Raw genomic sequence first — 26,149 nt, 5'->3', positions numbered from 1 at the left:
GTCTACCTACCCTATTTGTGATCAGTTTGGGAAAATGGAATGAAAAAAATGTTTGTATAATTCTTTCCTTTTAATCCTTTGTGAAAATTGTAAAAGGATATAAATGACAAGAAATAAAAGATCATTATGAGCAAAACCGTCACCTGTTATTTGTTTCATTTTATTTTATTTCATAGTTATATACAAAGATGCTCTGGTTTTAGGGAGGCAGTAATCAAGAGTTATTTTATGACAATACCGGCATTTTCATCTAGAATTGAGAATAAATATGATGGAATACGTGCAGCAGACAAAATGAATTATGAATTGATATGAGCATGTAAAATAAAATCTGCCATCCTTGCGTACATACGTTGGGGCGTCATACATGTATATATATACCAGTAGGTTTTTTATGATTACACTTGTGAAACCTGCAGTTTATCTGCTGTGCACATTATACCCAAGAATCTGAAACATCCACGTTTTACTCATAAAGAAGTAAAGTGGGTGAGGATTTTGGCGAGCAGCTTTACATTGGCCAATTTGTATCTTATTTTAATTTATAGCTTGGTAGAATCACCGTCTCACATCAAATAAAGCAGTTACTACTACAGTGAACAGAGTCACCAGAATCCTTTGAGGGCAGACATAGATGATAAAACTGTTTTTGGAATACTCCAAAATGATTTAATTTATATTTTCCCTAAGGGTGAAGCATCCATCCCTACTGTCTGTAGCTACATCAAATTTATACGATTAGTTAATCTGCTATTGAGCGTAGTTCACATAACATGGCTTTGTTATTAACAGTTCCAATCAGTAGTAAGTTTCCATAACGTTCAGCTACAGAACCAAAGCTTAACTGTGTACCATCATCACTGAGTAATTCATCTATTTTGTCCCCATTCGTAGCTTGGATACGTAGTACCTAAATCAGATGGAATCATTCAAGGAAACAACATTGGGTAACATTCTAAACCACAGCTTTAACTTGGGGAGGGGGAGGGGCAGTATGTAACCTGACATTTTGAAGTGGGTGTTTTCATTCCATCCTCGCTGCGATTTACGTTCTCCGCAGTGTAGGCTTTTCTTCTCCATTTTTTTTTGACGATGAGCAAAATGCACACAAAAATGTTGGGACTAAATGACTGGCATTTGTCTACACGTTGGTGTTATGCAACTATTATTTTAAAGAATGTTTCAACAAATGGGATCACCCAAAATGCCATGGCATGTTCTTTCAGTTTTCTTCAAGGTTTACAGATAATAGGCCCTATATCGAAAATAATGTCTGCAAGAAGGTAAATGATTATTATGTCACACCACTTGAAAAATATAACCAATTATTTTATTCACTTATGATAAGGATAATGAACTGAGTGCAATGCATTCGTCAAGATAATCGCACGCGCCGTGGAGTTATTGCATTTAGCTTGAGAGCCGATAGGCTCGAAAGCTAAATGCAATAACTCCATGGCAAGTGCAATTATCTTGACGAATGCATTTGCACGAGTACATTATCCGTCATACACTTTGAGTGTAGGCCTATTAAAACAATAGGCAATATTAATTGCTGCATTCATTATATTAGTTTTAATATTAGGAAAATATCTTACATTTTAAAAACACCGTCAGGACATTGACCAGCTACGTAGCATTTAACTGGTAAAGAAAATCAATCCCTGTAATCAATGGTATCGATTGCGCCATACGTCATACTTAGGTAACTTATTCACGCATGGTTTAATTGACTTGACTTTATGTTGTGATCATTTAATATCGTGGTTTCGAACACAGAGAGCACTGAACCAGTTGGAAACGATCGATTTAGATGTCAGACTAGTACTACGGTGAATATCAACTGGACTTTATAGGCCTAGCTCTATAATTTGAACTACTTATATTAAAACACACGACATTGGGATTTAACAATTTGTTCAGTATTATCATAGGCCTTCAAACACATGTGTTTGAAGGCCTATGGTATTATAAAGCATGATCATGATATTATGCGCTAGTGTGTGTTTCCCGGCCCGGCTATGTTATTTTAGATATAGGCCTACATGTATTTCATTTGTAAAATGCTGAATATTTTGCAATGGTGTCATCTTGTATAATTATGATCCACCTGTTTTTGGCCCTTTTTAATTAATATAATAGAAGCTCGATTATTCTCATTTGATGTTTGATTTATTTGAGGTCATTAATCATAATTTATGGCAATGATATTTGCAAGGGTGCAACTCTACTAGTCTTATTACAAGACTGCCCTATCCCAACCCTAAACCCTAATCCTAAACTCCGTAAACGAGGACTGGACTCAAGTCTAGCGAGTTGCACCTTATTCGGTAATTGTACACTATTATAGAACACCGTTTGTAACTATACCATTTTAACACCACAGAATGTATATTCGTACTTTTTTGTTGGTATATATATCGAACAGACAATTATATAGTTATGTGATCTCTGTGTCTAAAGCGCCACCTAACTCTACTTTATGGTTATGTGAAAGTAGTATTTCTAGTATTTGAGCGTGCACGTATTATCTAGAATCTATTGTTTAGCGTGCAGGTTTTAGATAATGCATTGTTTAGCGTGCAAGTTTATATAATTTGGGCTGTGAAGGGTAGTTCGCGAAAATAATGCACGGGAGAAGAATACATAACGATGAATAGAAACGGGCACTAGAAGTGTATATGAACATAACCGTCAGAACTACACCGTTTTATTGCTTAATATAAATCAGTTATTCCCAAATGAAATGCCCCGAAATTCCTGTCAACTTTTCTACCTATATAAAAGCTATATTGTTGGATGTTCACAATACAGCTGTGGTGCTGGGGCTCAAACTTAAAAGCCTATGAGCCAAAACCAGTAACACTGCGCGATGGGTGCCACCGTGTCTTTCAGGATATATTTATTTTCTATATTTGACTTGCATTCTATATACCTACCGATGTTGGAGCACTAGGAGGATGCACAGAGAAATCTAAAGGACCATTGGCGCCTACTGCCAAAATGTCGCCTGTCTCCTTGTGGACATTTATATTATCAGGACACATATGCAGATCTATTTTCTGCAAAATAAAAAGTTACGATTTTCGTAAATGTAAGCACAATAAAGTTGAGAAAATGTAGCGAGTAAAATGGTTCCATAATTTTCACAACAAAAATAATGCAGCAGTTAAATAACACGTTCTTTACCAAAAGCTGATGCACTCTTGAAGTATATGAAGGATAATCACGTTCTTGTATATGCACTTATTTAAATCATCCATGTGGTAAAGTTGCCCATAATTATAGCGTAATCGTAAAAGTGACGTCATAGCAAATCCATAGCCGTACAGAATTGTCACATCGATTGATAAATTACACTTCAAAAACACTTACTCGAATCTCTGTTATGCTGTTATCTTGATTTCGCTGAAAGACTTCGATAGTTTTCGCTCCATAGTGTGCCACGTATAGAATGCTAAGGACAAGAAGAAAGATGGACAGAAAACAGTGTAGATGAAATTTGTTAAGGTTAGTAACTATTTTAAACTAATGCAATTTGGTAGTTCGTTCACAGCATCTTGCGAATGGTAGTGAGCTTTGGCAAAAATAACATAACATAACATAACATAACATAACATAACATAACATAACATAACATAACGGAGCACTCTTCTATAATCCAAATGATTGGGACCTTCCAAGGAAGGTAGGCCAGGACTGGAGTCGGATATACCAATCACTTTTTACACAAGATTGACGCAGCGTCATCGCACACCTGTGAATGTGGTGAAGTCCACATGATACCCCTGGACTTCGTGAGCTTGATGGAGACACACTACCAACTGGCTATACGATGTACCTGATGGACCTTACACGCAAGACGAAGATCGATCATGGCTAAACATAAATGCATTAACTTTTTCATTTCGTTTCAAATAGCATGTTATAAACCGTTGCACATTTACCTGCCATTGGACGATAATTTGATGCCATTTGCTACAAGGTAGTTATCTTTTTGCACTCGTGCTGAATTGCCATCATAGTATACTACGGAACCACAACGCCAGAAGAACAGAAACTCTACCATGAATAACCTCTCTCTCGTTGATGGCCACCGAAGACATCCATCGTTAGTGGCATAGAAAGAATCGGACCCTGTTGCAACTAGATCGTTCAATCTGGGAAATTATAACAGCGTTATCACAATAAAATCCTTTTTAGTAATTAATATTGTTATCTTTGTAGGTGTTCCTCGAAAGAAGAAAATGTCGTAGTTTGTTTATAGCTTGTCAGAACTGAGCGCTTTTCACTTTCAGCATGACTCAACAAAATACACATTTCTATTCTTAAGGTTATATCAGGAATTGTTGGTCGAAGCAGCAGGAAAAAAGGTAGTTCACAGTATCTTGCGAATGGTAGTGAGCTTTAGCAAAAATTGCATTGCTCAATTCATAGCGAGCGTGTAGAAGAATTCAAATATCACAGATATACTTTTGTAGGTCCTGTGGTTCTTGAGTTATGTTGTAAAGAGGGCTGAAACAACAACACTTTTGTAAAACGTACATAACTCATTAACAACAATAAATTAAGCAAGTTTTCAAAGTATATGATTTGTAGAATGAACTTTTCAAAACACCAAAGGGTTATTTTTCAATAATAGGCCTATATTGATTCAGATAATGAAAATCGATTTTTTTTTTGGCTGCTTCGACCAACAATATCTCGTATACCCTTAATATCATTTGACATCCCTGGCTGAACAGTCTTTGGTTCCGTTGCTCTCTATATCACCTTTCTATGACTGCCGTCTTGTTCGCTCTTCTATTCGCTATCGAAGTGACGTAATAAATCAAAATAACTATCATAGATGAATACAATTTTGACTATATCGCCCTGCACTACAAGCAGGTTGCACCCATCACCTGTGTATAGGCCTATGTCTGCAATCATAGATTGAATACAATACCGCTCTTTTCAAAGATACTTATCTTACAGGTGCGAGTGATCAGAATGATATGGTTCAATGCATAGGTAGGGCCTACCGCGTGAACGTTGTAGTGCAGGGCGATATAGTAAAATATTGCATTCATCTATATATTGCTATGGTAGTTAATCCGATTATTACGTCACGTCAACAGCGAATTTGCACGACTGTCTCTTTGTATTTCATGGAATTCATTAGAGGAATACTTTATTTTCCAGAATGGTCGACTGCAGATCCGTCGGATAACGCTTTTTCAATGGGAAATGAACTTTGCTGCTTGGATGATGTCACGATGAGGTTAGCATTTATTCCGTATTGAAAAGCGTGTTCCGACGGATCTGCACTCGACCGGCCTCTTACGTACGATACGAAATAGGGACTGTCAATAGTTCTCCTGTGATGAAGAGTTTTGGAACTCTTATCAAACCGAAAAAGTTCTACAGCGTCTCTGTCTTTGCGATGGCTAATCAAAAACAATGTAACTTCTCCTAAAAGCAAAACGATCAAAGTATGAGTTGATGATATTAACATGATTAATGACAATGAACATTTCAGATCAGCAAGTGACGTTTTAGTAATTGCGTTTTACTTCTGATTTCTGTATCACATTCACAGATTACGGGAAGTCAAAATCTTAAGCTTTTCGTAAATAATTTTACATATTCAATATTATTATTATTGCAGTATTGAATTTAAATTTTCACAATGACCACGAACACGCAAATAATATTATACAAATAATGAATGTTTATGAGTGCAATGGTAAGAATATTTTCATGAGTTGAAAAATTGAATGTTCCATTCAACGAAGCGAAGCTGAGTTGAATGGAACATTCCATTTTTCAACGAATGAAAATATTATTTCCATTGCACGAATGAAAAACATTCATTATTTGTTTTATATAACATCTAAGTAGACCTTTGTCATTTGATTGGTTGATTGCAATGGCTTTGTAATCGTAGACAAGTAGGCCAAGGCCTTTTTTTTTAAAGCAATATAGGCTTATTCCTGTATCATCCAAAAATAAGCCATTCAAAAGTATCATTATAAGGGTATAATATTATTTATACCAGGTTTTTGCTACGAAAAAGAGAATTTAACTAAGCTTACCTAGTCCCCAGGCCTAACCATGGATATTGTAAGCTTACCTTTTCACTTTCTTGCTTTCTACTTTTTCTTTCCCAAAAGAAAAAAAAATCGGAATAGACCTATCATCGCGGTTTTATTTGTAGATGTGGATTTTATTTGTTCAAAAGCCAAATTAAGTTTGTTGTTTTAAATCTCCCGTAACCCGGTTGGGCCTATTATACTGTTGGCCGATCGGACTGAAAAAAATATGCAATCTAGCCGTGCCGTGCAATAGAACGTACGGAATATAACAAAAATGCACGGTGCATATAACGAAAATGCATGGCGCATATAACCAAATTCCACGGTAGTGACGTAGGTCGTAAAATAGTTTATTTATTGAATGACATGTGACCATCAACCAACCAATCAAATGACAAGGATCTACTTAGGTGTTATATTATACAAATATATACTGCCATGAGAGGTTCTGGTTAAAACTATGGGCCCGAGGTGAGATCAATAGTACTATTTTCCTGAGGGGCGCAGCCCCGAAGGAAAATAGTATTAATTGATCTCAACGAGGGACCATAGTTTTAACCAGAACTTCGAATAAAGGCAGTATATATTTGTTTTATATACTTCATTAATATGTTCTTTGTTCATTGATTTGTTAAAAGAAAATTATTTGACGTTTTGACTCTCCCGCTTCTATCCTGAGTGAACAGCACGGCTAATTTAAGCACAACCTACCCTTCAAAAAATCGAATAGCCTAAAATCGGGCTAACCAATTACAGCAGCGCGAAATGACGCTATGGCAGTTTCGCGTGCGTGAACTGTTCCGTCGCATCGAATGCGCGCACGCGCATGGCATGGTCAAAAGTACTATTTACGGCTTGGAGGTACTATTTACGGCTCATCCGGGACATTGAAAATACTATTTACGGCTTAGAGGTACTATTTACGGATAGGAGTACTGATGGTAGAACTATTTTTGGTCATGTGATCCACTTTTAACCAATCAATGAACAAGAATATATTAATGAAGTATATAAAACAAATATATACTGCCTTTATTCGAAGTTCTGGTTAAAACTATGGGCCCGAGGTGAGATCAATAGTATTAATTGATCTCAACGAGGGACCATAGTTTTAACCAGAACCTCGAATAAAGGCAGTATATATTTGTTTTATATACTTCATTAATATATTCTTTGTTCATTGATTGGTTAAAAGACAATTAGTTGACGTTTCGACTCCCCAGCTTCTATCCTGAGCACAACCTATATTTTGCCCTTCAAAAAATCGAATAGTCTAAACTCGGGCTAACCAATTACAGCAGCGCGAAATCACGCTATGGCAGTTTCGCGTGCGTAAACTGTTCCGTCGCATCGAATGCGCGCACGCGGAAGGCATGGTCAAAAGTACTATTTACGGCTTGGAGGTACTATTTATGGCTCATCCGGGACATTGAAAATACTATTTACGGCTTAGAGGTACTATTTACGGATAGGAGTACTGATGGTAGAACTATTCTTGTTCATTGATTGGTTAAAAGTGGATCACATGACCAAAAATAGTTCTACCATCAGTACTCCTATCAGTAAATAGTACCTCTAAGCAGTATATATTTGTATACTATAGTATCTTTAAGGGCTGGGGTATGAACGTTTGGACAGTATTTATTTTGGGACATCAGAGCACATCAGACATATCGAATTGCATTCTGAATACGAAGAATGTCATTCTGATATCAAATAATTTTGATTTTTGAAATTCGCAATTTAATACACATTTTATGGCAAATCATTAAAAATTGATATTTTTGATATTTAACAGTACTTGAAGTAAACTTTATAAATCTGATGATTTATACTTAAAGTGTATGTAGGTGGGATGAAAAGCCGACGATCAATTGAAAATTTTGACCTTTCGTATTGAAGATATGGATTTTTTCCCAAAACACCAAAAAAAAATAGGTCTTTTGGGAAAAAAAATCCATATCTTCAATATGAAAGGTCAACATTTTCAATTGACCGTCGGCTTTTCCTCCCTGCTACATACACTTTAAGAATATATCATTAGATTTATATAATTTACTTCGAGGACTGTTATATATCAAAATTTGAAAAATATCAAATTTGTATAATTTGTCATAAAATTTGTATTAGGGCCTATATTGTGATTTTCAAAAAATGAAAATTATTTGATATCAGAAAGACATGCTTCGTATTCAGAATGCAATTCGATAGGTCTGAGGTGCTCTCATGTCCTACAAAAAATACTGTCGAAACGCAATAAATGCTCATTTTAGATCCCTTAACGCTCCTTCTCGAAAAGCAGGCCTAGAGGTAACTTTGAACATTTTTAAACATACCACTTGCTTTATCTTGCCACGAGCTCAATCCATGATGACTGACAATGTTTTCTTGATTAAAGTTGCCTTTCATAGGTAACCATATAGGGTCTTCATTAGGTTGATTCAAATCAAACCCATAGATTCCAACCGGTCTATCATCAAGTGGAAAGTCCGGCCACGTTAAACCCTGAAATGATGATATACACAAAGCTAATTGTGTTTCATGAGAGTTCGCAAACCACTAATTGCAACAAAAACCATGAAATCACATTATTTTCAGAAAAGTATATTAAAAGAACATATTAAAAATCCCCAAAAGTCCAAGTAGTGGAACAGTGCCTTTTTCCGCTTATGCAGGGGTGAAATTTCAAATTTGATCAATTGTTGTTAAAAACCATACCAATGTATTTCTTTCGTCATAAGGATTCAGAAAAAGTATAGTTTGACCTATCTCCGATATGCATTTCTTGATATATGGGGTGAAAGGTCAAATGTCAAAATTTGGATTCCACAAGGGACACAAATTGAAAAATGCTGTGATTTTGATCAAAATGGTTTCATATTGCTCCGCTTGCAGAAACATTTAAAAAAGAATAGTTTGGCATATTTCAGGTTGTTACCTTGGTAACATGGCAAAGAAGATCGAATTCCATTGGGTCCTGTTGACCTTGACCTATTTGTGATGTTACCTATGTAACAAAACATCCAAAACAATGCAACTTTTCTCATTTTGATTTATCTTTGCCAAAGAAACAATTTGAGACCGATTGGATTAAAATTGGAGCATATTTCCATTGTAAACGACTGTGGACTCCGTATGTCGAAGACTGGTCAAACTATATACTTTTTTCTGAATCCTTATGATAAGAGCAATACAGTGGTATGGTTTTAAACAAGATTTGACCAACTTTGAAATTTCACCCCTGCATAAGCGGCCATTTTGGATTTATGCAAATTAGGCACTGTTCCACTACTTGGACTTTTGGGGACTTTTGATATTTTCTTTAACATACTTTTCTGAAATGAATGGTGATTAAATGGTTTCTGTTGCAATTAGTGGTGGGTTAAGCCTTGATTTTCCTTAATTTGATCCAGCTTACGACACGGCAAGTGTTCCCCGATAAGTTTTGTTTTATTCCAGACGTTTTTATTGAATTATATGAGGTTTTCCCACTACAAAGCCGGGTACAAAGTTCTGTAATGGATATCTGTACAGCATTATTTGTAGCAGTTAGATAGCTTTAGATAGTTACCGTAGATATGAAAGCAAACCCGTCAGACAATAGTTCGATGTCCTCAGAACCTGTTTCTGAAATAACATAAAATGATCAAGCATTATTTAATGCTTAGGACCGTTTATGTATTATGCTTTTCATATGTAGGCCTACTGTTCCCCCAAAACGGATGAACTGTATCACTGTTTCATTATTCTCTACCGAAAAAAGGGGAAAACATTGGTATGGGGGGGGGGGGGTAACTTTGGCAGCTTTTTTCACATTTTACAAATTCAACGCCAACTTTATATAAATATACCAGTATTCCTTTCAAGCTGGACTTTTTTTCTGTCAGAATTTTTGCAAAATACTGTTTGTTAAATTTAGAAGTTGAATAGGCCTATATTTTAGCTGAAATATTATTTTTCAATTTTGATTATTTACAGTCATCATTCGAATTTCAATCTCTGCCATAGATTCGAATTTGGCGACATCCGTCTCATTTGGCCGCGTCACAAATCCCGTATGAACATGTTTGCCTGTATTATGCAGAAGTGGGTAAGTGCAATAGCTGCCATGTGTAGATGAGTACAATTTATATATACTGTGTGTAATTTGCCAAATGTTCCCCGAAATGTTCACAGGGCAGCTATTGCACTTACCCGCCTCTGGCACTGAGCAGTCGATATATATGACAACTTACCTATCCCTTTTACCGTACGACATGGTCCTGGCATATGTGAATGTTGGTTGTTAAGAACATTGAAAAGCCATCTGCGAATAACAGTACAATAATTATAGGCAATGAACAAAAGATTAAGGCAATATTTAAAAAAATGGGAACAGCTCATTAATGCATATACGTTACAGTTTCAGTTGTTACATTTTGTTCTCGCATTATTTTGGTGATGTAAAGCGTGATCATGTAAATTACCACTATTATCACCCAGCACCATGAGCACCTGATTGAAGTGACATTGGGCCTTTTCAAGTTCTCAGTTTTGGTTTATCTATATTGTGCAGAAACTAAAAATCAAGAGATTATTAGTATTACAGAAAACTGTAAATAGACAAAAGTTCAGCGGCGATGGTGCACGTCTTTTTTTATTAATGATATTTCATTGGTCTTATTCTTTCACAGAAAAATAACCTCCAGAACGTTTTTGAACATGTTATAGGTTAAGGTTTTATGTGGCTGTTAGGACAGGCACCTGACTGCTTTCTCTGCGCGCTAATATTGCACTGTAAAATCTAAAATCTAAAGACTTTAATTTTGCCTATACTTTGCCTATACTTATGATCAAACTTACATTAAACCAGGAAGATCTGCCGTTAAACGATTACGTAAGAAACTAAAAGGGAAACCAACAGAAACCGTGACATATTTAACCCATCCAGTTGACCAGGCAAACTTACAAGGGCAACCCAATTAAGTAGGCTTAAAATATAATCAAGTCAATGTTCACCTCTATACCACCAAACTTTACACAGCTCCCAACTTAATGTGTTTTCCAGATATTTGGAGCGGCCTATAAAGCATTTAGCAAACTGAATATAGATTAGGAAAAAACAAGCCTCACTTACAGTAATTTGAAAACATGGCGAATAAGTATTGAGAACAGTACTACTGAAACAATAGACCACACAAGTCGTTTAGCAAACGCCATGATTAATCACAGTATAGCTAGAGAATCAGTTTGAGATAAGCAAAGTTCTTAATTTAATGTATAACAATTATAACTGTACCCATTCGACTTTGAACTTTCGTCATGGTGGAACGCTTATCAGGGTGTCTCAATATTGTCGAAATCCAAAAGGTAAAACCATGGCCATTCAGAGCCTCTTCCTGTCCGCAGACTCGTTCTGCTTTGACATCTTTATTTTGATGTGCACAGTATGATGTACCCTGAGTAATTTAATTTGATCATTGAACTCTGTTTATATTTAAAGCTATTTCATAAAAGATAGGAATCCCCTCTCATGTAAACCAGATTTTTTCAGAACTAGAGATAGATGCCGTTGGTAGCGTCTGGCCAGATGAAGGGGGCTATACCCGGCTACCTGTACATGTAATAGACCCGTGACGTCACGGGTCTATTAGATCTGTCGATTAAATGCACTTTTTGGCCCAGATCTATGCTGTTTCGTATATTTATCAGCGTTTCCAACCTTTTTGAAACCATTCTAAGGCATTCCTTGCGCTACAATGTCAAAATTGTGGCTACATCATAGATATCTCGGGCATCTCAGAGCATTACCTGGTTTTTCCATATGAAAGTAATTAAGGTGTTCCATCAAAGCTTTCGTCGTGTGCTGCCACCTAGCGGTGGTTCCGGGAACGTTGCGTCTAGTTGAATCACAATAACTAAGTCAGTCAGACCTAATTATGGATCGGGAAATCCCCATGATGCATAATATGGATAACTCTGTTGCTATAATATAGGTGAATGTACTGCAGAGTGAGCTGCAGAGTGGTGTGTGTGTGTGTGGGGGGGCAGAGTTTTAATAGAACATAGGGACTTTCCAGTGTTTAGAATAATAACAAAATGTGAAAAATTTCGTGGCAGATTTATGAGAGTGTTCCAAGTGTGAGCTATAGGAATGTATATATCTACATAAATTTTTTCAAAGAAGAGCACATCGAAACCAGTCCGACCAGAACAAACGGGATTTTGAGTACGCCAAAGGGGCGTATCTTTCCAAAAAAGGGAATATTTATTTTATTTGCTGCCGACTTGCTGAAGTCTAGTTTACGGAAGGACCCACGTCTGTTAATGTAAGTGAAGTGGATGAATGCCTGTTTCCTGAAGAAAGTGTTTTATCATCTGTGCAAGAATTTTGTACGCAAAGGATACATACTGCGCACGTCAACTGTTGTCTTCGCTGGATAAGTTTTAATCAAGATATATACCAGTCGTCCGGAATAGTGAATACAGCAGAACATTAAAATCAACAACAAGGAGAAGATTGCTGTATAAGTAAACATTGTAAAATTATCATTGCGATTCATTGATTGTATATGCATTCATTTTATTATAGGAGCAGTGCAATAATTATGAGCCCTGAAGAAGGTAAAATTTTACAAACCGTCAAACGTCAAACAGGGACTTTTAGCCAGTGGCGGTGCCAGGATTTTTTCCGGGGGGTGAATTTCGGGGGGTGAATGGGGAATCAACAAGTGGACGTTTTCGTAATTTATGGGTTTTTTCGGGGCGGGGACAACTGGGGGGGAAGGAAGAGTTCTAATATTCCCCTTGACGCCGTTACTGCTTTTAGCCGAGAATACAGCCCATAAACATCTTACAATATAAACCAGCGCAGGATGTATCACCTTTCTGAGTTCCGTATGAATAATACCAAGACAAGAGGTTCGTCTTATCCACTCCAGGAGAATTTCAAGCTGGCTCAGGAGAACAAACTGACACTGTTATAGTCCGTATGCCTTTCTCGAGGCAGTAACTTGAAATTAAATTCTGTGATTTTTTTCAAAACTGTTAATTTTTGCAGGAATCTGTTATGCTAGTTGGATTCCTAATCCTTACATCACTTCCTTCCTGAAAATGTATACTTTTATATACTTATCATTACGTTTAGAGATACAATGAACAACAATATCTAAACTAGGCCTACTGTCTCCAGGAAGGCATAGGCCCTACGGACTCTAGCAGGAATCGAACCTGCATCGCACCAGTGCCACGTCGATTTGGTTAATTTGCATGCCTAAAAACAATTCAGTTTTGTGACAAACGAAATATATATGATACATCATGTATACAGTTCTTTGTTAAATTTATTCACACCCGCTTCCACCCTGCACAATATCGAATCTTAATTACGCCCTCTTAAAACAATTTATATGTACATATTTTTCACAAATATATGTGAGGGATGTTTCTTCCATTACAAAAGTCCATGAAATACACCGGTTAGTCAATGTATCAAGTTAAGCATGCCACGCCTTTGTGCTTTTTTCACTGCTTATAAGGTATCGGGAACACTGACTGAACGAGATGGATCAATTGAGGTTTTCTTGAGGGGTCAAATAGAAGTAGGGATTGCCCTTATAGTGTTTGCAGTTTACATAGTAGTAGTTTATGAGCAATAGTCCCAATAAGCAACTGTTTTTCATATCGTACAGCTCCAGAAACCATAAGCAAATCTTTCCCGTCGTCGCTATAGTACTCGTCAATGGTATACTCCTTATGAGGTTGTATTCGAACTATCTGCAATATAGACAAACATAATTATCGTAATTGATCATGGTAGCTGGTTGCTTGTTTCATCCTTTAATGGTTATGCATGAATTTACAAAGGTGGGATGGGCAGTCTCATGCAGATATTATTGAAAAGACTATAACATAGTACCTACAAACACGAAAGTATAGATGCAGTGTTTTTACTTGAGATGGATGAAAATATTTTCGATGTATAATAAAATGTAGTAGTAAAATAATATAGTCGATAATGTCTTTTTAAGTTGAAAGACAGTGTTTATCAATCTTCTATTTTCTTACATTGATGTCTACCGTTAAAAACAATGTTTCTATCTTTTGAGTTATATTGCTCCAGTGGTTTTGATATCAGAAGTAACATGTTGTATACAGTGTGTGTGTGTGTGGGGGGGGGCGGGGGGCAGTCAGAACTCTTGTTTCCCTGTTTCCCCCACTAAAAACCCAAAATTTCGACAATTTCCACTTTTTGCTCTAATTTTGCGCAAAATTTTGTTGATTTTGCCCCCCCCCATGCCAGCGGCACCCAAAAAAATTTCCTGGCGCCGCCACTGGTTGCATAAGAGTAGCTAATAATTGAGGACATAAATGATGTTGAAGAACTGCATGATCGCAACAACCTAGTTAATATGCGGAGCAAAAACGTGGATAACAATGTCCCATAGGATAGTACACCTTTGGTCAAATTCACCACGTATTGTTCACACAAACGAAACATACCTGGGGCGTTAAATTCTACTGAGGCAATGAGAAAATATGAGCTTTCTACTGATACCAAAATCTCAACTTTGATAAAGAAAAATAGGGATCGATCGGGTCACACCTCTTTAAAGTGATAATCAAAAATTTAGGTGTGGCTATAAATGGCAGAGATAAAAAGACTAATTCGCGTCTGACGTCAGGGCAAAGGTGCGCCGTGATTGATTGCCGACCTGCGTAGTAGGGCCTACGGCATTTTCTGTCTAGTTGTCAGAATTTCAGACGCGAACTAGTCTTTTTATCTCTGTCTTTCATTATATCCTGTATGTTTGGTCTTGTTATCGCCCAAAGTTAATGAGAAAAAACAAATCAACATTATAATGTTAACAACAATAACAACAACAACAACAAACAACAACAACATTGTAATATTAAAATAATAATGAGTCATGAGATGATGTGTGGATAAACCTGCCGATCGGTCATGTCGTACGATGAAAGTTTCCACAGATAAGTTTCAATAATAGATCAGTGCCACTGCTTTTCGCAACCTTATACTCGTATTTCAATCAAATATTTGAATACCTACCGATCCATATGATATAGTTGGATCAACAGATATACGATAAGCGCCTCCTAACCAAATATCACCGGTCTCTTCATGGATGTTGATGTTGTCAGCATTGAGATGGACATTAATCCTCTGAAAGATTAATAATGTGAAGTGTTAAGCGAAAGTATACAAATGTGCTAGTAATGTAGTTTTACTACTTCTTAGAACAGCAACGCGTACTACTCTTCTTTGTATGAAATGTTTAGATTAAAGTGCAAATGTACTCGTACTAGTAATGTAGTTTTACCACTTCTTGGTATAGCAGCGTGAGCCACACGTCTTTATATGAAATGCTCAAGTACAAGTACAAATGCGGTAGTAGCCTAATGCAGTTTTACTACTTCTTGGAATAGCAGCATGTACTAATCTTCTTTATCTCAAATGTTTAAGTTAAGCAAATGTGCTGGTGATTCAGTTTTACCACTTCTTGGAATAACAGCGTGTACTGCTCTTCTTTATGTGAAATATTTAAGTAAAGGTACAAATGTGCTAGCAATGTAGTTTTACCACTTCTTGGAATAGCAGCGTGTACTACTCTTCTTTAAGTGAAATGTTTAAGTAAGGGTACAAATGTGCTAGTAATGTAGTTTTCCCACTTCTTAGAAATGTAGCGCGTACCATTCTTTTTTATGTGATATGTTTAACTAAAGATGCAAATGTGCTAGTAATGTAGTTTTACCACTTCTTGGAATAGCAATGTGTAGTAATCTTCTTTATCTCAAATGTTTAAGTTAAGCAAATGTGCTGGTGATTCAGTTTTACCACTTCTTGGAATAACAGCGTGTACTGCTCTTCTTTATGTGAAATGTTTAAGTAAATATACAAATGTGCTAGTAATGTATATAGTTTTACCACTTCTTGGAATAACAGCGAGGTTCTACTCTTCTTTATGTTAAATGTTTAAGTAAAGGTGCAAATCTGCTAGTAATATGGTTTAGCCACTTCTTGGAATAGCAGCGTGTACTACTCTTGTTTATGTAAAATGTTTAAGTAAGGGTGCAAATGTAGTTTTACCACTTCTTGGAATAGCAACGTGTACTTTTTACAACCAATCATTTATAGCGCCCTCCAAGGACCACGGTGCTTTCCAAGAAAAATACATACAATAATAATAATACAAAATACAATGGCAGTCTATATATTATAAAACAAAACACTACTACTCCCCATTCCAGAAAAATTCAGCACTAATTTTTGGGTTAAAAAAATATTATCAAGTTCTGCCAAATGAAGCATATCTCAATCTTGATCATTTATTTAGTCCTAACTGGAGATAAAAGAAAAAGTTCACTATTTTACTAATTTCTTGAAAAAAGAGCATCAAACATGCATTTTCGGCATGTTTTCTGACAATCGAGTCACAAAAATCGCAGACTTTGAACAAGTCTAAGCATTCAAAATCAAAGTATATGCTCAAATTCACTTTTTTGTGTTACTTTAATTAAATGGTTGGTTATAAGAATGAAACATATCTTTTCCAAAAATTAGAATGGATAAACTGAAATTAGTCTGCAAAATCAATAATATATTTCTACCAGATATTATACGTAACATATTATCGATTTTACGTCATCAAACATTCGTTAGAACATTACTGGAAATAGAATGGCAATAGATTAAATAACGTAGATATGTTATATACAATATTGTACGTCTAATACTCGGAGTCTGCATACTGCTTAATGGTGAAATTGAAACATTCGAGAACGAAATTGAATTCACAATAATGAACTGTTCTGATCATACATTAATTTGATTGAACTAAAATGAAATCGATTGCTTATAATGCGAAAAAGAAATCGGGATTCGTTGCGACCATTCAGGTTGGCGCGAAAAAGAATGACACTTTTATTAAATCGAACGCACAAGTTGCGAAATTGACCAGGAAAACCTATATTAAAAATTTGACTTTTACTGCTAGTTAGGACTAGTAATAAAATATAGAAATAGTAATAAATAAAATATAAAATAAAAACATAAAATAGTAATATAGACTTGTAATAAAAATATTTATTTAATAAAATAATATAGCTAAAGGATCAGGACTTAGCTATGTTTCATTTGGCAAAACAGGATAATATTTTTTTAATCCCCAAAATTTAGTTCTGTATTTTTCTGGAATAGGGAGTAAGTACTACTCTTCTTTACATGACATATTTAGGTTAAGGTACAAATGTACTAGTAATGCAGTTTTACCACTTCCTGGAATAGCAGCGTGTACTACTCTTCTTTATGTGAAATGTTTAAATAAAGGTGCAAATGTGCTAGTAATGTAGTTTTACCACTTCTTGGAATAACAGCGTGTACTACTCTTCTTTATGTGAAATGTTTAAGTAAGGGTGCAAATGTGGCAGTAATGTAGTTTTCCCACTTCTTGGAATAACAGCGTGTACTACTCTTCTTTATGTGAAATGTTTAAGTGAAGGTACAAATGTGCTAGTAATGTAGTTTTACCACTTCTTGGAATAACAGCGTGTACGTACTTCTTTATGTGAAATGTTTAAGTAAATATACAAATGTGCTAGTAATGCAGTTTACCACTTCATGGAATAGCAGCGTGTACTACTCTTCTTTATGAGAAATGTTTAAGTAAAGGTGCAAATGTGCTAGTAATGTAGTTTTACCACTTCTTGGAATAACAGCGTGTACGTACTTCTTTATGTGAAATGTTTAAGTAAATATACAAATGTGCTAGTAATGCAGTTTACCACTTCATGGAATAGCAGCGTGTACTACTCTTCTTTATGTGAAATGTTTAAGTAAAGGTGCAAATGTGCTAGTAATGTAGTTTTACCACTTCTTGGAATAACAGCGTGTACTACTCTTCTTTATGTGAAATGTTTAAGTAAAGGTGCAAATGTGCTAGTAATGTAGTTTTACCACTTCTCGGAATAGCAGCGTGTTTTACTCTTCTTTATGTGAAATGTTTAAATAAAGGTGCAAATGTGCTAGTAATGTAGTTTTACCACTTCTTGGAATAGAAACGTGTACTTCTCTTCTTTATGTGAAATATTTAAGTAATGGTACAAATGTGCTAGTAATGTAGTTTTCCCACTTCTTGGAATAACAGCGTGTACTACTCTTCTTTATGTGAAATGTTTAAGTAAAGGTACAAATGTGCTAGTAATGTAGTTTTACCACTTCTTGGAATAACAGCGTGTACGTACTTCTTTATGTGAAATGTTTAAGTAAATATACAAATGTGCTAGTAATGTAGTTTTACCACTTCATGGAATAACAGCGTGTACTACTCTTCTTTATGTGAAATGTTTAAGTAAGGGTGCAAATGTGGCAGTAATGTAGTTTTACCACTTCTCGGAATAGAAACGTGTACTTCTTCTACTTTATGTGAAATGTTTAAGTAAAGGTACAAATGTGCTAGTAATGTAGTTTTACCACTTCATGGAATAACAGCGTGTACTACTCTTCTTTATGTGAAATATTTAAGTAAAGGCGCAAATGTGCTAGTAATGTAGTTTTGCCACTTCTTGGAATAACAGCGTGTACTACTCTTCTTTATGTGAAATGTTTAAGTAAGGGTGCAAATGTGCTAATAATGTAGTTATACCACTTCGTGGTAACACAGCGTGTTCTATACTCTTATATGTAAAATGTTTAAGTAAAGGTGCAAATGTGCTAGTAATGTAGTTTTGCCATTTCTTGGAATAGCATCGTGTACTACTCTTCTTTATGTGTAATGTTAAAGTAAAGGTGCAAATGTGCTAGTAATGTAGTTTTACCACTTCTTGGAATAACAGCATGTACTAATCTTTATGTGAAATGTTTAAGTAAGGGTGCAAATGTGTTAGTAATGTAGTTTTGCCACTTCTTGGAATAACAGCATGTACTAATCTTTATGTGAAATGTTTAAGTAAGGGAGCAAATGTGCTAGTAATGTAGTTTTACCACTTCTTGGAATAACAGCATGTACTGCTCTTCTTTATGTGAAATGTTTAAGCGAAGGTGCAAATGTACTAGTAATGTAGTTTTACCACTTCTGTGAATAACAGCGTGTACTACTCTTCTTTATGTGAAATGTTTAAGTAAAGGCGCAAATATGCTAGTAATGTAGTTTTGCCACTTCTTGGAATAACAGCATGTTCTAATCTTTATGTGAAATGTTTAAGTAAGGGTGCAAATGTGCTAGCAATGTAGTTTTACCACTTCTTGAAATAGCAGCTTGTACTACTCTTCTTTATGCGAATGTTTAAATAAAGGTGCAAATGTGCTAGCAATGTAGTTTTACCACTTCATGGAATAGCAGCGTGCACTACTATTGTACATTATGTACTAGTATCATCGTGTATATAATATATTATATCATGCATGTCATACATGCACACCCCAACATCCAGTCAAATTTCAGATTAAAATAATATGACCGAAGTTCTATGGCAAATTGTGATTTTCGGCGCTTGTTGTCACTTTCAGATTCTATATTAATACAGAATATTATCAATCATCTAACTATCTTAAATATTAGCCTTACAGGAAACGACAGGGAAATACTTTATAAATTGAAATGAAATTGACCAACTTACTCGAATCTCTTCAATGCTGTTGTCATGTTTTCGTTTAAACACTACTAAAGCTCTCTCTCCATATAGCGTTGCATATAAGGTCCTGTGATAAAACAATTAGATACTGTTTGAATCCCACCTTTGTGTTCAGGGTAACGAACGTTCAACATCATGACCAGGAGGAACAAACAAATATACAAGCAACTTTGCATTTTGCGTTGTGGAATCAATTGAAGAGTTTTCTATGGGATAGCAGAGAAGTAACACCGAAAAACCTTCTATATTTTAGAATTGATATCACCCTTTTTTGAAGTTGGTAACATTAATATTTACAATCTGATATTTACTTTTCAAAGCAGTTTACTATTTGAATCAATTTGGAAGTTTGCATTATTAAAATACGGCACTCGTATTAACTAACTTTGTACAAGTCATCGCAAAATGCATTACGGTATTTTGTCATTTTTATCATTTTCAACAAAAGGCATATTTTTGAAATTAACATGTCACTGACTTCTTTCTACGCATTTATTTTATTACGAATGATAAGGTTCAAACATTTAATTATTTGTATGGTTTGACATACTTTCCGTCTGATGATAGTTGCATTCCATTGGCGAAAAAGTGTCCATCGTCAACAACACCAGCTGAATTGCCATCATAGTATACTATAGAACCACAAGCCCATAGAAGGAATATCTCTACGACGAATAACCTCTCTCTGTTTGATGGTGAACGAAAACAACCATCGTTAGTTGCATAGAATGAAGTAGGTCCAGTTGCTACCAAGTCATTTAGTCTAGACAAGAGATATTGAAAAATGTCAATTTTAAGCAAAGTTGCCTTAAAAGCACAAGATTTCAATTCTAAAACGGAGAATAATCTCAGATTATGACATCGCTGAACAATTATGATTACTGCTTAAAATGTCAGATTTGTTATGTTTTGTTAAAATCCCTTAAACAATGGCCAGATCTTATGGATCTAAAGTGGAGAATTATATAGCAGCGCCAGATTTGGAGTTCGCACCAAAAGGAGCTCATCAAAAAGAAGGGTACACGAAGTCTATGTCATGCTTTTTGTTGTTTTTTAATGATTGTAAATTTCACAGCAATTCAGCTTTTAGCTGCTACCGTGTCTTTTAATAAACCATGAATGAATGAATGAAATGAATGAATGAAGGATTGGGGAAAATGGAATCACACAATAAACATAAAAAATGAAGCCCAAATATTTGTTATTAAAAAACTTTTACTATAAACGTAAAATTTGTTCATGTTTTTTAAAGCTTTTGAAACTCTTCTAAACTTCTTCATATATTGCTTTGTTTTTACTTACGAATTAAAAGATGGACTTTCGATGGTTTTCATGTGTTGAAGTTTCTTATCGTCCATGTTAAACTTGAAAAGTTCAACCGTGTCTTTCTTTTCGCGATGTGCGATCACAAATAATGTTACTTCATCTGGCGAACAAAATATACAAACATGATACAGTAAATTTACCTTTGGGACTGTTATATTAAGGGATCTAAAATGAGCGTTTATTGCGTTTCGACAGTATTTTTTGTGGGACATGAGAGCACATCAGACATATCGAATTGCATTCTGAATACGAAAAATGTCTTTCTGGTATCAAATAATTTTCATTTTTTGAAAATCACAATATAATACAAATTTTATGACAAATTATAAAAATTTGATATTTTTCAAAATTTTGATATATAACAGTCCTCGAAGTAAATTATATAAATCTAATGATATATTCTTAAAGTGTATGTAGCAGGGAGGAAAAGCCGACGGTCAATTTAAATTTTGACCTTTCATATTGAAGATATGGATTTTTTTCCCAAAAAGACCTAATTTTTTTGGGTGTTTTGGGAAAAAAATCCATATCTTCAATACGAAAGGTCAAAATTTTCAATTGATCGTCGGCTTTTCATCCCACCTACTTACACTTTAAGTATAAATCATCAGATTTATAAAGTTTACTTCAAGTACTGTTAAATATCAAAAATATCAATTTTAATGATTTGCCATAAAATGTGTATTAAATTGCGAATTTCAAAAAATCAAAATTATTTGATATCAGAATGACATTCTTCGTATTCAGAATGCAATTCGATATGTCTGATGTGCTCTAATGTCCCAAAATAAATACTGTCCAAACGTTCATACCCCACCCTTAATCATAGAAACAAATAGCTGTGCACAATACACTATTTACCAATTCGATTCCTTTACATGGACTATTTATTATCAAAAACCGCGTTATACCGTATTTTATACGCCAACTTCAACTTGAAAAAAATCAAACACTTAAGATCACAAACACAATTTGCATGCTGTGTTCAATTTTGGTTGATGGCAGTATTGAAATCACAAGCTTATTTCTGTTTAATTCAGACTAAACATTTAAAATAGTATATCTACGAGAAAAGTTTGCGGTTTATTAGACTTTACATCGACGAATGCTTTCATTTTTTTATTCAAAATGTGAGTGTAAACCAGTTTCCAGTTTCAAATTTTTAATTGAAATTGAATTGCATTAATTGATCTTTAAATCCAAGAAATCTTCACGTACCATTTGCTTTATCTTTCCATACACTGATACCATGATAGGACATGACACGATCCTGATTGAAGTCACCTTCCATGGGTAACCACACTACGCCATCAGCAGGTTGATTGAAGTCAAACCCATAGATTCCAGTCCGAACAGAAGCATTATACGGCATATATGGCCATGTCAAACCCTGAGAAAATGATGTAATGTTAATAATTTTGGGAGGAAAATTATGTTGTTACAACACTAATACTATATTATGTACTTTTTAACTGCCAAGTTTTTATGATTTGTTACATAAACCTGTGTAATTATGAGAGTTTTGAAATTAAATCTTATTATACTGGAACTTACTTTTTGCAACTTTGCTACGTTGCGTCTGGAACCAACAGACTTCATTCCAAAACCCGCTTAAAAACTACTGGATGACTGAGAACATTCACTCATTTGTATAATTCTGGTTACCCAGCAAACACAAAAATGTTCTTAAAACGTTATCAACGTGTTATAAACGCGTTGTGGTTTTATTCAAAACGTTTTATTAACATTTAAATGTCGGGTTATATAAAGGTTACAGAATGTTTTAAAAACGTTTTATTGAAACAACATTTCAAATGTTGGAAAATATTTTGTAAACACGTTTACAACAAGTTGGAATTTTTTGCATCAACTTTCAGACAATGTTTTTGAATGTTGTCATTATAACGTTTTACGTTTCATGTTTGCTGATGGGCATCGGTCATAGCTGTTATTTTAATAAAAGGCTAGAAAGGTTTATTTCATATAAGTGGCCTGAAAACCAAAATTTGAAATGCGTGTTTCTATTTTTAGTATTTGTTTAATTTGTATCATGTTTATGCCTCAAATAACAAACAATTATTATCGTCATATCAATGTAGAATAGTTTAGATTTAGACATGAAAATTCAATGTTTAAAAAAAAAAGTTGTTTTGAAAATCATACGATGATTTCACATGGTTTATTCATTTTTATTAACTTTTGATAGAAAATGGCTGTCATTCATTTTTTTTCTTGAAAATATAAAATATAATTTTAATGGAGTTGCGGCAAAATTGGTCCTAAACGAAATGCACGCGGCTTATACGGGAAACAAATTTACATTTTTTATAGCTCAAATAATAATTTCATTTCAAAATCAAGAGGAATTTACCGTTGATACAAATGTAAATCCGTTGGGCAACACATGTAGGTCTTCTGATCCCGTGTCTGCATTAAAAAAAGATGCAATACATGTAATATTTTACAAGATTATCATTGTTTTTTCGAAACGAATTCAATGCTGTGCCAATTTGTGTGTTTACTTGTTTGTTTGTCACTGTGGGGGTGTGTTTGTAATCACCTTCAAACGGAGACGTTTAATGTGATACCTTACATTCCAACTGCATGGGGACCTCTCGGGAAATGGTTACCGTCTCGTTTTAAATATGTGCAAATGGGAAGGGGGAAAATTTGCTATTAAATGTCGTGAAAATTGTGTAAGCCCATACAGGTCTAATTATTTGTGTAACGTCCCCGGTTATAAGGCCGTATAAAATTAATGTTTTGGTTCTCTTCCCCCATCCTCAATTTCTAGGATTTGTTGTTGTTGAGATTTTACAATTTTTTCAATAGACTTTGGAATACTTTAGGAAAACTTTATTCATATAAATAAGAAAACATTGATCACTTCCAGTTCCAAGACTTTTTGTAGTACTCTAGTGGGTTTATCCCTCATGCAGAATCTCACATAAAAAGAAGTAAAAAAGAGGTCTTCTCCTTTCCTCGAGCATTGTTGGAAAAGACCAAAAACTATAATACTACTAACAATGCTAATTTTACATTGGTAAAAAATCCTAGGTTTTATGCGTGGTTTTTTTTTCACACAATCATAACTTGGTTATTGTTCATAATTGAGAGATTTTCTTTTCATTTTGGGTTTTATCTGGAAATATGAGTTTTTTGTACGTGGGCGGGTAGCGCGGATCTATACTCGGGCCAATAACAAGCGTTTATGCATAATGCATGTAACAGAATGTGAATGGTACCTGCGTAGGGAAAAGTGTGATTTCCCGGCGTAGTTTTCATTGTTGGAGTGCGCCAGATCCATTTATTTCCAGACCCAGAAATTATAAATATATTGATGAGCGGTATCTTATTGCGTTCAACGCATGTGTTTTGCTACAGATAATGTCTTTATTATTAATTTGGGAAGCCTATTATATGTAAAATTGTAATTGAAAATTGACTATCATTATTATTTCTCATCCAATGCATAGCTTAAGGGATCGGATAACAACGTCTGCACAGTAGTTTTTGTGGGACATGAGAGCATATCAGACACATCGAATATTGCATTTTGAATACGAGGAATGTCCATACACGTATTATTATTTTTTTTTTGGGGGTGCTTTTTAAATAATTTGCAATAAAATTTGTATTAGTTAGCCTACATCGCGTATTTAAAAAAAATCTAAATTATTTGATATCAGAAGGATATTCTTTGTATTCAGAATGCAATTCGATTTGTCTGATGTGCTCTCAGGCCCAAGGAAAAATACTGTGCAAAGGTGGGTGACAGTTATAACTTACCAATTCCTTTAACATAATGACATGGGCCTGGAGCGTGGTTGTGTTTGTTGTTGAATAGCCCTAAAACGAACCTAGAAAAGATAGGTATATTAAAGAGAAATAACAAAATTGTTGTCATTACCCTTGTTGTTGTTGTTATTATTATTATTATTATTATTATTATTATTATTATTATTATTATTATTATTATTATTATTATTATTATTATTATTATTATTATTATTATTGTTGTTGTTGTTGTTGTTGTTGAAAAGTTTCCAGCTTAAATATTTGCAATCACGATAAAAAATCACGACTTGAAATTGATTCAATAGATTAAAATGAGTTCTTGTGTGCTTCTCTATCCTGCACGCAAATAATAATTTATGAGTAACACTGTAAAAGTGTAATGGTAAAGCAAGCTGCAAGCATATTAAATTTGCGTGAGAGGTATCTATTATTTTTTTGTATGTGTAGTGTTACTATACTATAGGCCTACTATGTATGACAAAATACAATTTTGGCGCGTTTTTAATTTGAATTAATTTATAACACAAACTACATTTCCATTGGTAAATAATATTTCAGATTATTTTAGGTCTTAATAAACGGTAATATCATGTATACTTACATTACTCTCGCAGCATGGCGAACTATTATTGCCAATACAACGACAAGCACAACAGAAATTAGAAGCTGCTTCGTTGACGCCATTTCACTTTAGTGGTTAGCTGGACATTTCCTGAACGTTGACCCAATCTTAGGGACTGTACAATAATTATATGGGAGGGTAAAGTGGAGGGGGGGGGGAGCGGAAAGGGAAAGTTTTGGCAAGCTGAAAGGGGGTGGGAGCAAGCATTAATGGAGGAACTTTAAAATAAAACGTTCTAAGAAGGCATAGAAAAACAGAAGTAAGCGATATGCAAATTTGCCTGCTCGGTGCGCTCGCATTTATACCATCTTCACCCAGATATTTGCTTAAAAATAAGCATAAATAAATGAAAACTGCATTTGTAATCTTGAAAATATTGTCTGATAGATTCAGACCGGAATATAATTGGCATCTTGTATTTTTTCAGACATTTTTCAGGATCACTCCTACTTTCAACATTGTCAATAATATTTTTAAAGGCCGATAGCTCAGTTTCCAAATTTATAATACCATTACTTATACGAATATCTTCGCTTAGGAATGTTTGATTTCATTGGAGAAAACGGCGTTGAACTATCTCTATATTCAAGATATGTAAAAACCTCAAGATTGATGACCTGCCCAAAAGTGTCTGTTTTTGACATGACACGTCACAAATAATGGTGGACCTTTTTAGGCACAGCTGACATGTTTAACC

The 26,149-nt window shown here is 34.7% G+C and overlaps 2 protein-coding genes across 4 annotated transcripts; both read right to left on the bottom strand.

Annotated features, from left to right (window-relative positions):
* Positions 1–33: 33 nt before the first annotated feature.
* On the bottom strand, positions 34–11,525 carry LOC140153758 (serum paraoxonase/lactonase 3-like). 2 transcript variants are annotated; one of them, XM_072176611.1, is made up of 9 exons: positions 11,356–11,525; positions 10,313–10,383; positions 9,649–9,704; positions 8,414–8,582; positions 5,331–5,454; positions 3,948–4,160; positions 3,376–3,457; positions 2,940–3,062; positions 34–910 (listed from the first exon to the last, which is right to left on the bottom strand). In XM_072176611.1, exons 2-9 carry the CDS (start codon positions 10,344–10,346, stop codon positions 743–745), a joined length of 969 nt encoding a protein of 322 aa, XP_072032712.1. In that variant the 5' UTR covers positions 10,347–10,383; positions 11,356–11,525; the 3' UTR covers positions 34–742. The 2 variants fall into 2 exon arrangements, with proteins under 2 accessions (XP_072032712.1, XP_072032711.1); XM_072176610.1 differs by lacking the exon at positions 11,356–11,525 and adding an exon at positions 11,194–11,342.
* A 1,319-nt stretch (positions 11,526–12,844) lies between these two features.
* LOC140153759 (serum paraoxonase/arylesterase 2-like) lies at positions 12,845–25,559 on the bottom strand. Of its 2 annotated transcripts, none has more exons than XM_072176613.1 (9): positions 25,432–25,559; positions 24,822–24,892; positions 23,404–23,459; positions 22,251–22,422; positions 21,009–21,132; positions 20,257–20,391; positions 19,692–19,773; positions 15,127–15,240; positions 12,845–13,832 (listed from the first exon to the last, which is right to left on the bottom strand). In XM_072176613.1, exons 1-9 carry the CDS (start codon positions 25,512–25,514, stop codon positions 13,671–13,673), a joined length of 999 nt encoding a protein of 332 aa, XP_072032714.1. In that variant the 5' UTR covers positions 25,515–25,559; the 3' UTR covers positions 12,845–13,670. The 2 variants fall into 2 exon arrangements, with proteins under 2 accessions (XP_072032714.1, XP_072032713.1); XM_072176612.1 differs by having other exon boundaries at positions 12,849–13,832; positions 20,257–20,469.
* Between the last annotated feature and the right edge of the window lie 590 nt (positions 25,560–26,149).

The sequence above is a fragment of the Amphiura filiformis genome, chromosome 5, assembly GCF_039555335.1.
Source record: "Amphiura filiformis chromosome 5, Afil_fr2py, whole genome shotgun sequence".
NCBI classification, from domain to species: Eukaryota; Metazoa; Echinodermata; class Ophiuroidea; order Amphilepidida; family Amphiuridae; genus Amphiura; species Amphiura filiformis.
The sequence above is the reverse complement of the archived record's forward strand: the minus strand, read 5'-3'. Positions and strand labels throughout refer to the sequence as shown.

Coding starts and splice junctions, on each gene's coding strand:
- LOC140153758 (XM_072176610.1), bottom strand. CDS start 11,276: ATGGCGTTTGCTAAACGACTTGTGTGGTCTATTGTTTCAGTAGTACTG. Junction 10,384..11,193: donor CGCCATGTTTTCAAATTACT/GTAAGTGAGGCT, acceptor TGTTATTCGCAG/ATGGCTTTTCAATGTTCTTA. Junction 3,458..3,947: donor AAATTATCGTCCAATGGCAG/GTAAATGTGCAA, acceptor TCTTGTCCTTAG/CATTCTATACGTGGCACACT.
- LOC140153759 (XM_072176612.1), bottom strand. CDS start 25,514: ATGGCGTCAACGAAGCAGCTTCTAATTTCTGTTGTGCTTGTCGTTGTA. Junction 23,460..24,821: donor TCATTATGTTAAAGGAATTG/GTAAGTTATAAC, acceptor TTTTTAATGCAG/ACACGGGATCAGAAGACCTA. Junction 21,133..22,250: donor ATGGAAAGATAAAGCAAATG/GTACGTGAAGAT, acceptor TTTGTTCGCCAG/ATGAAGTAACATTATTTGTG.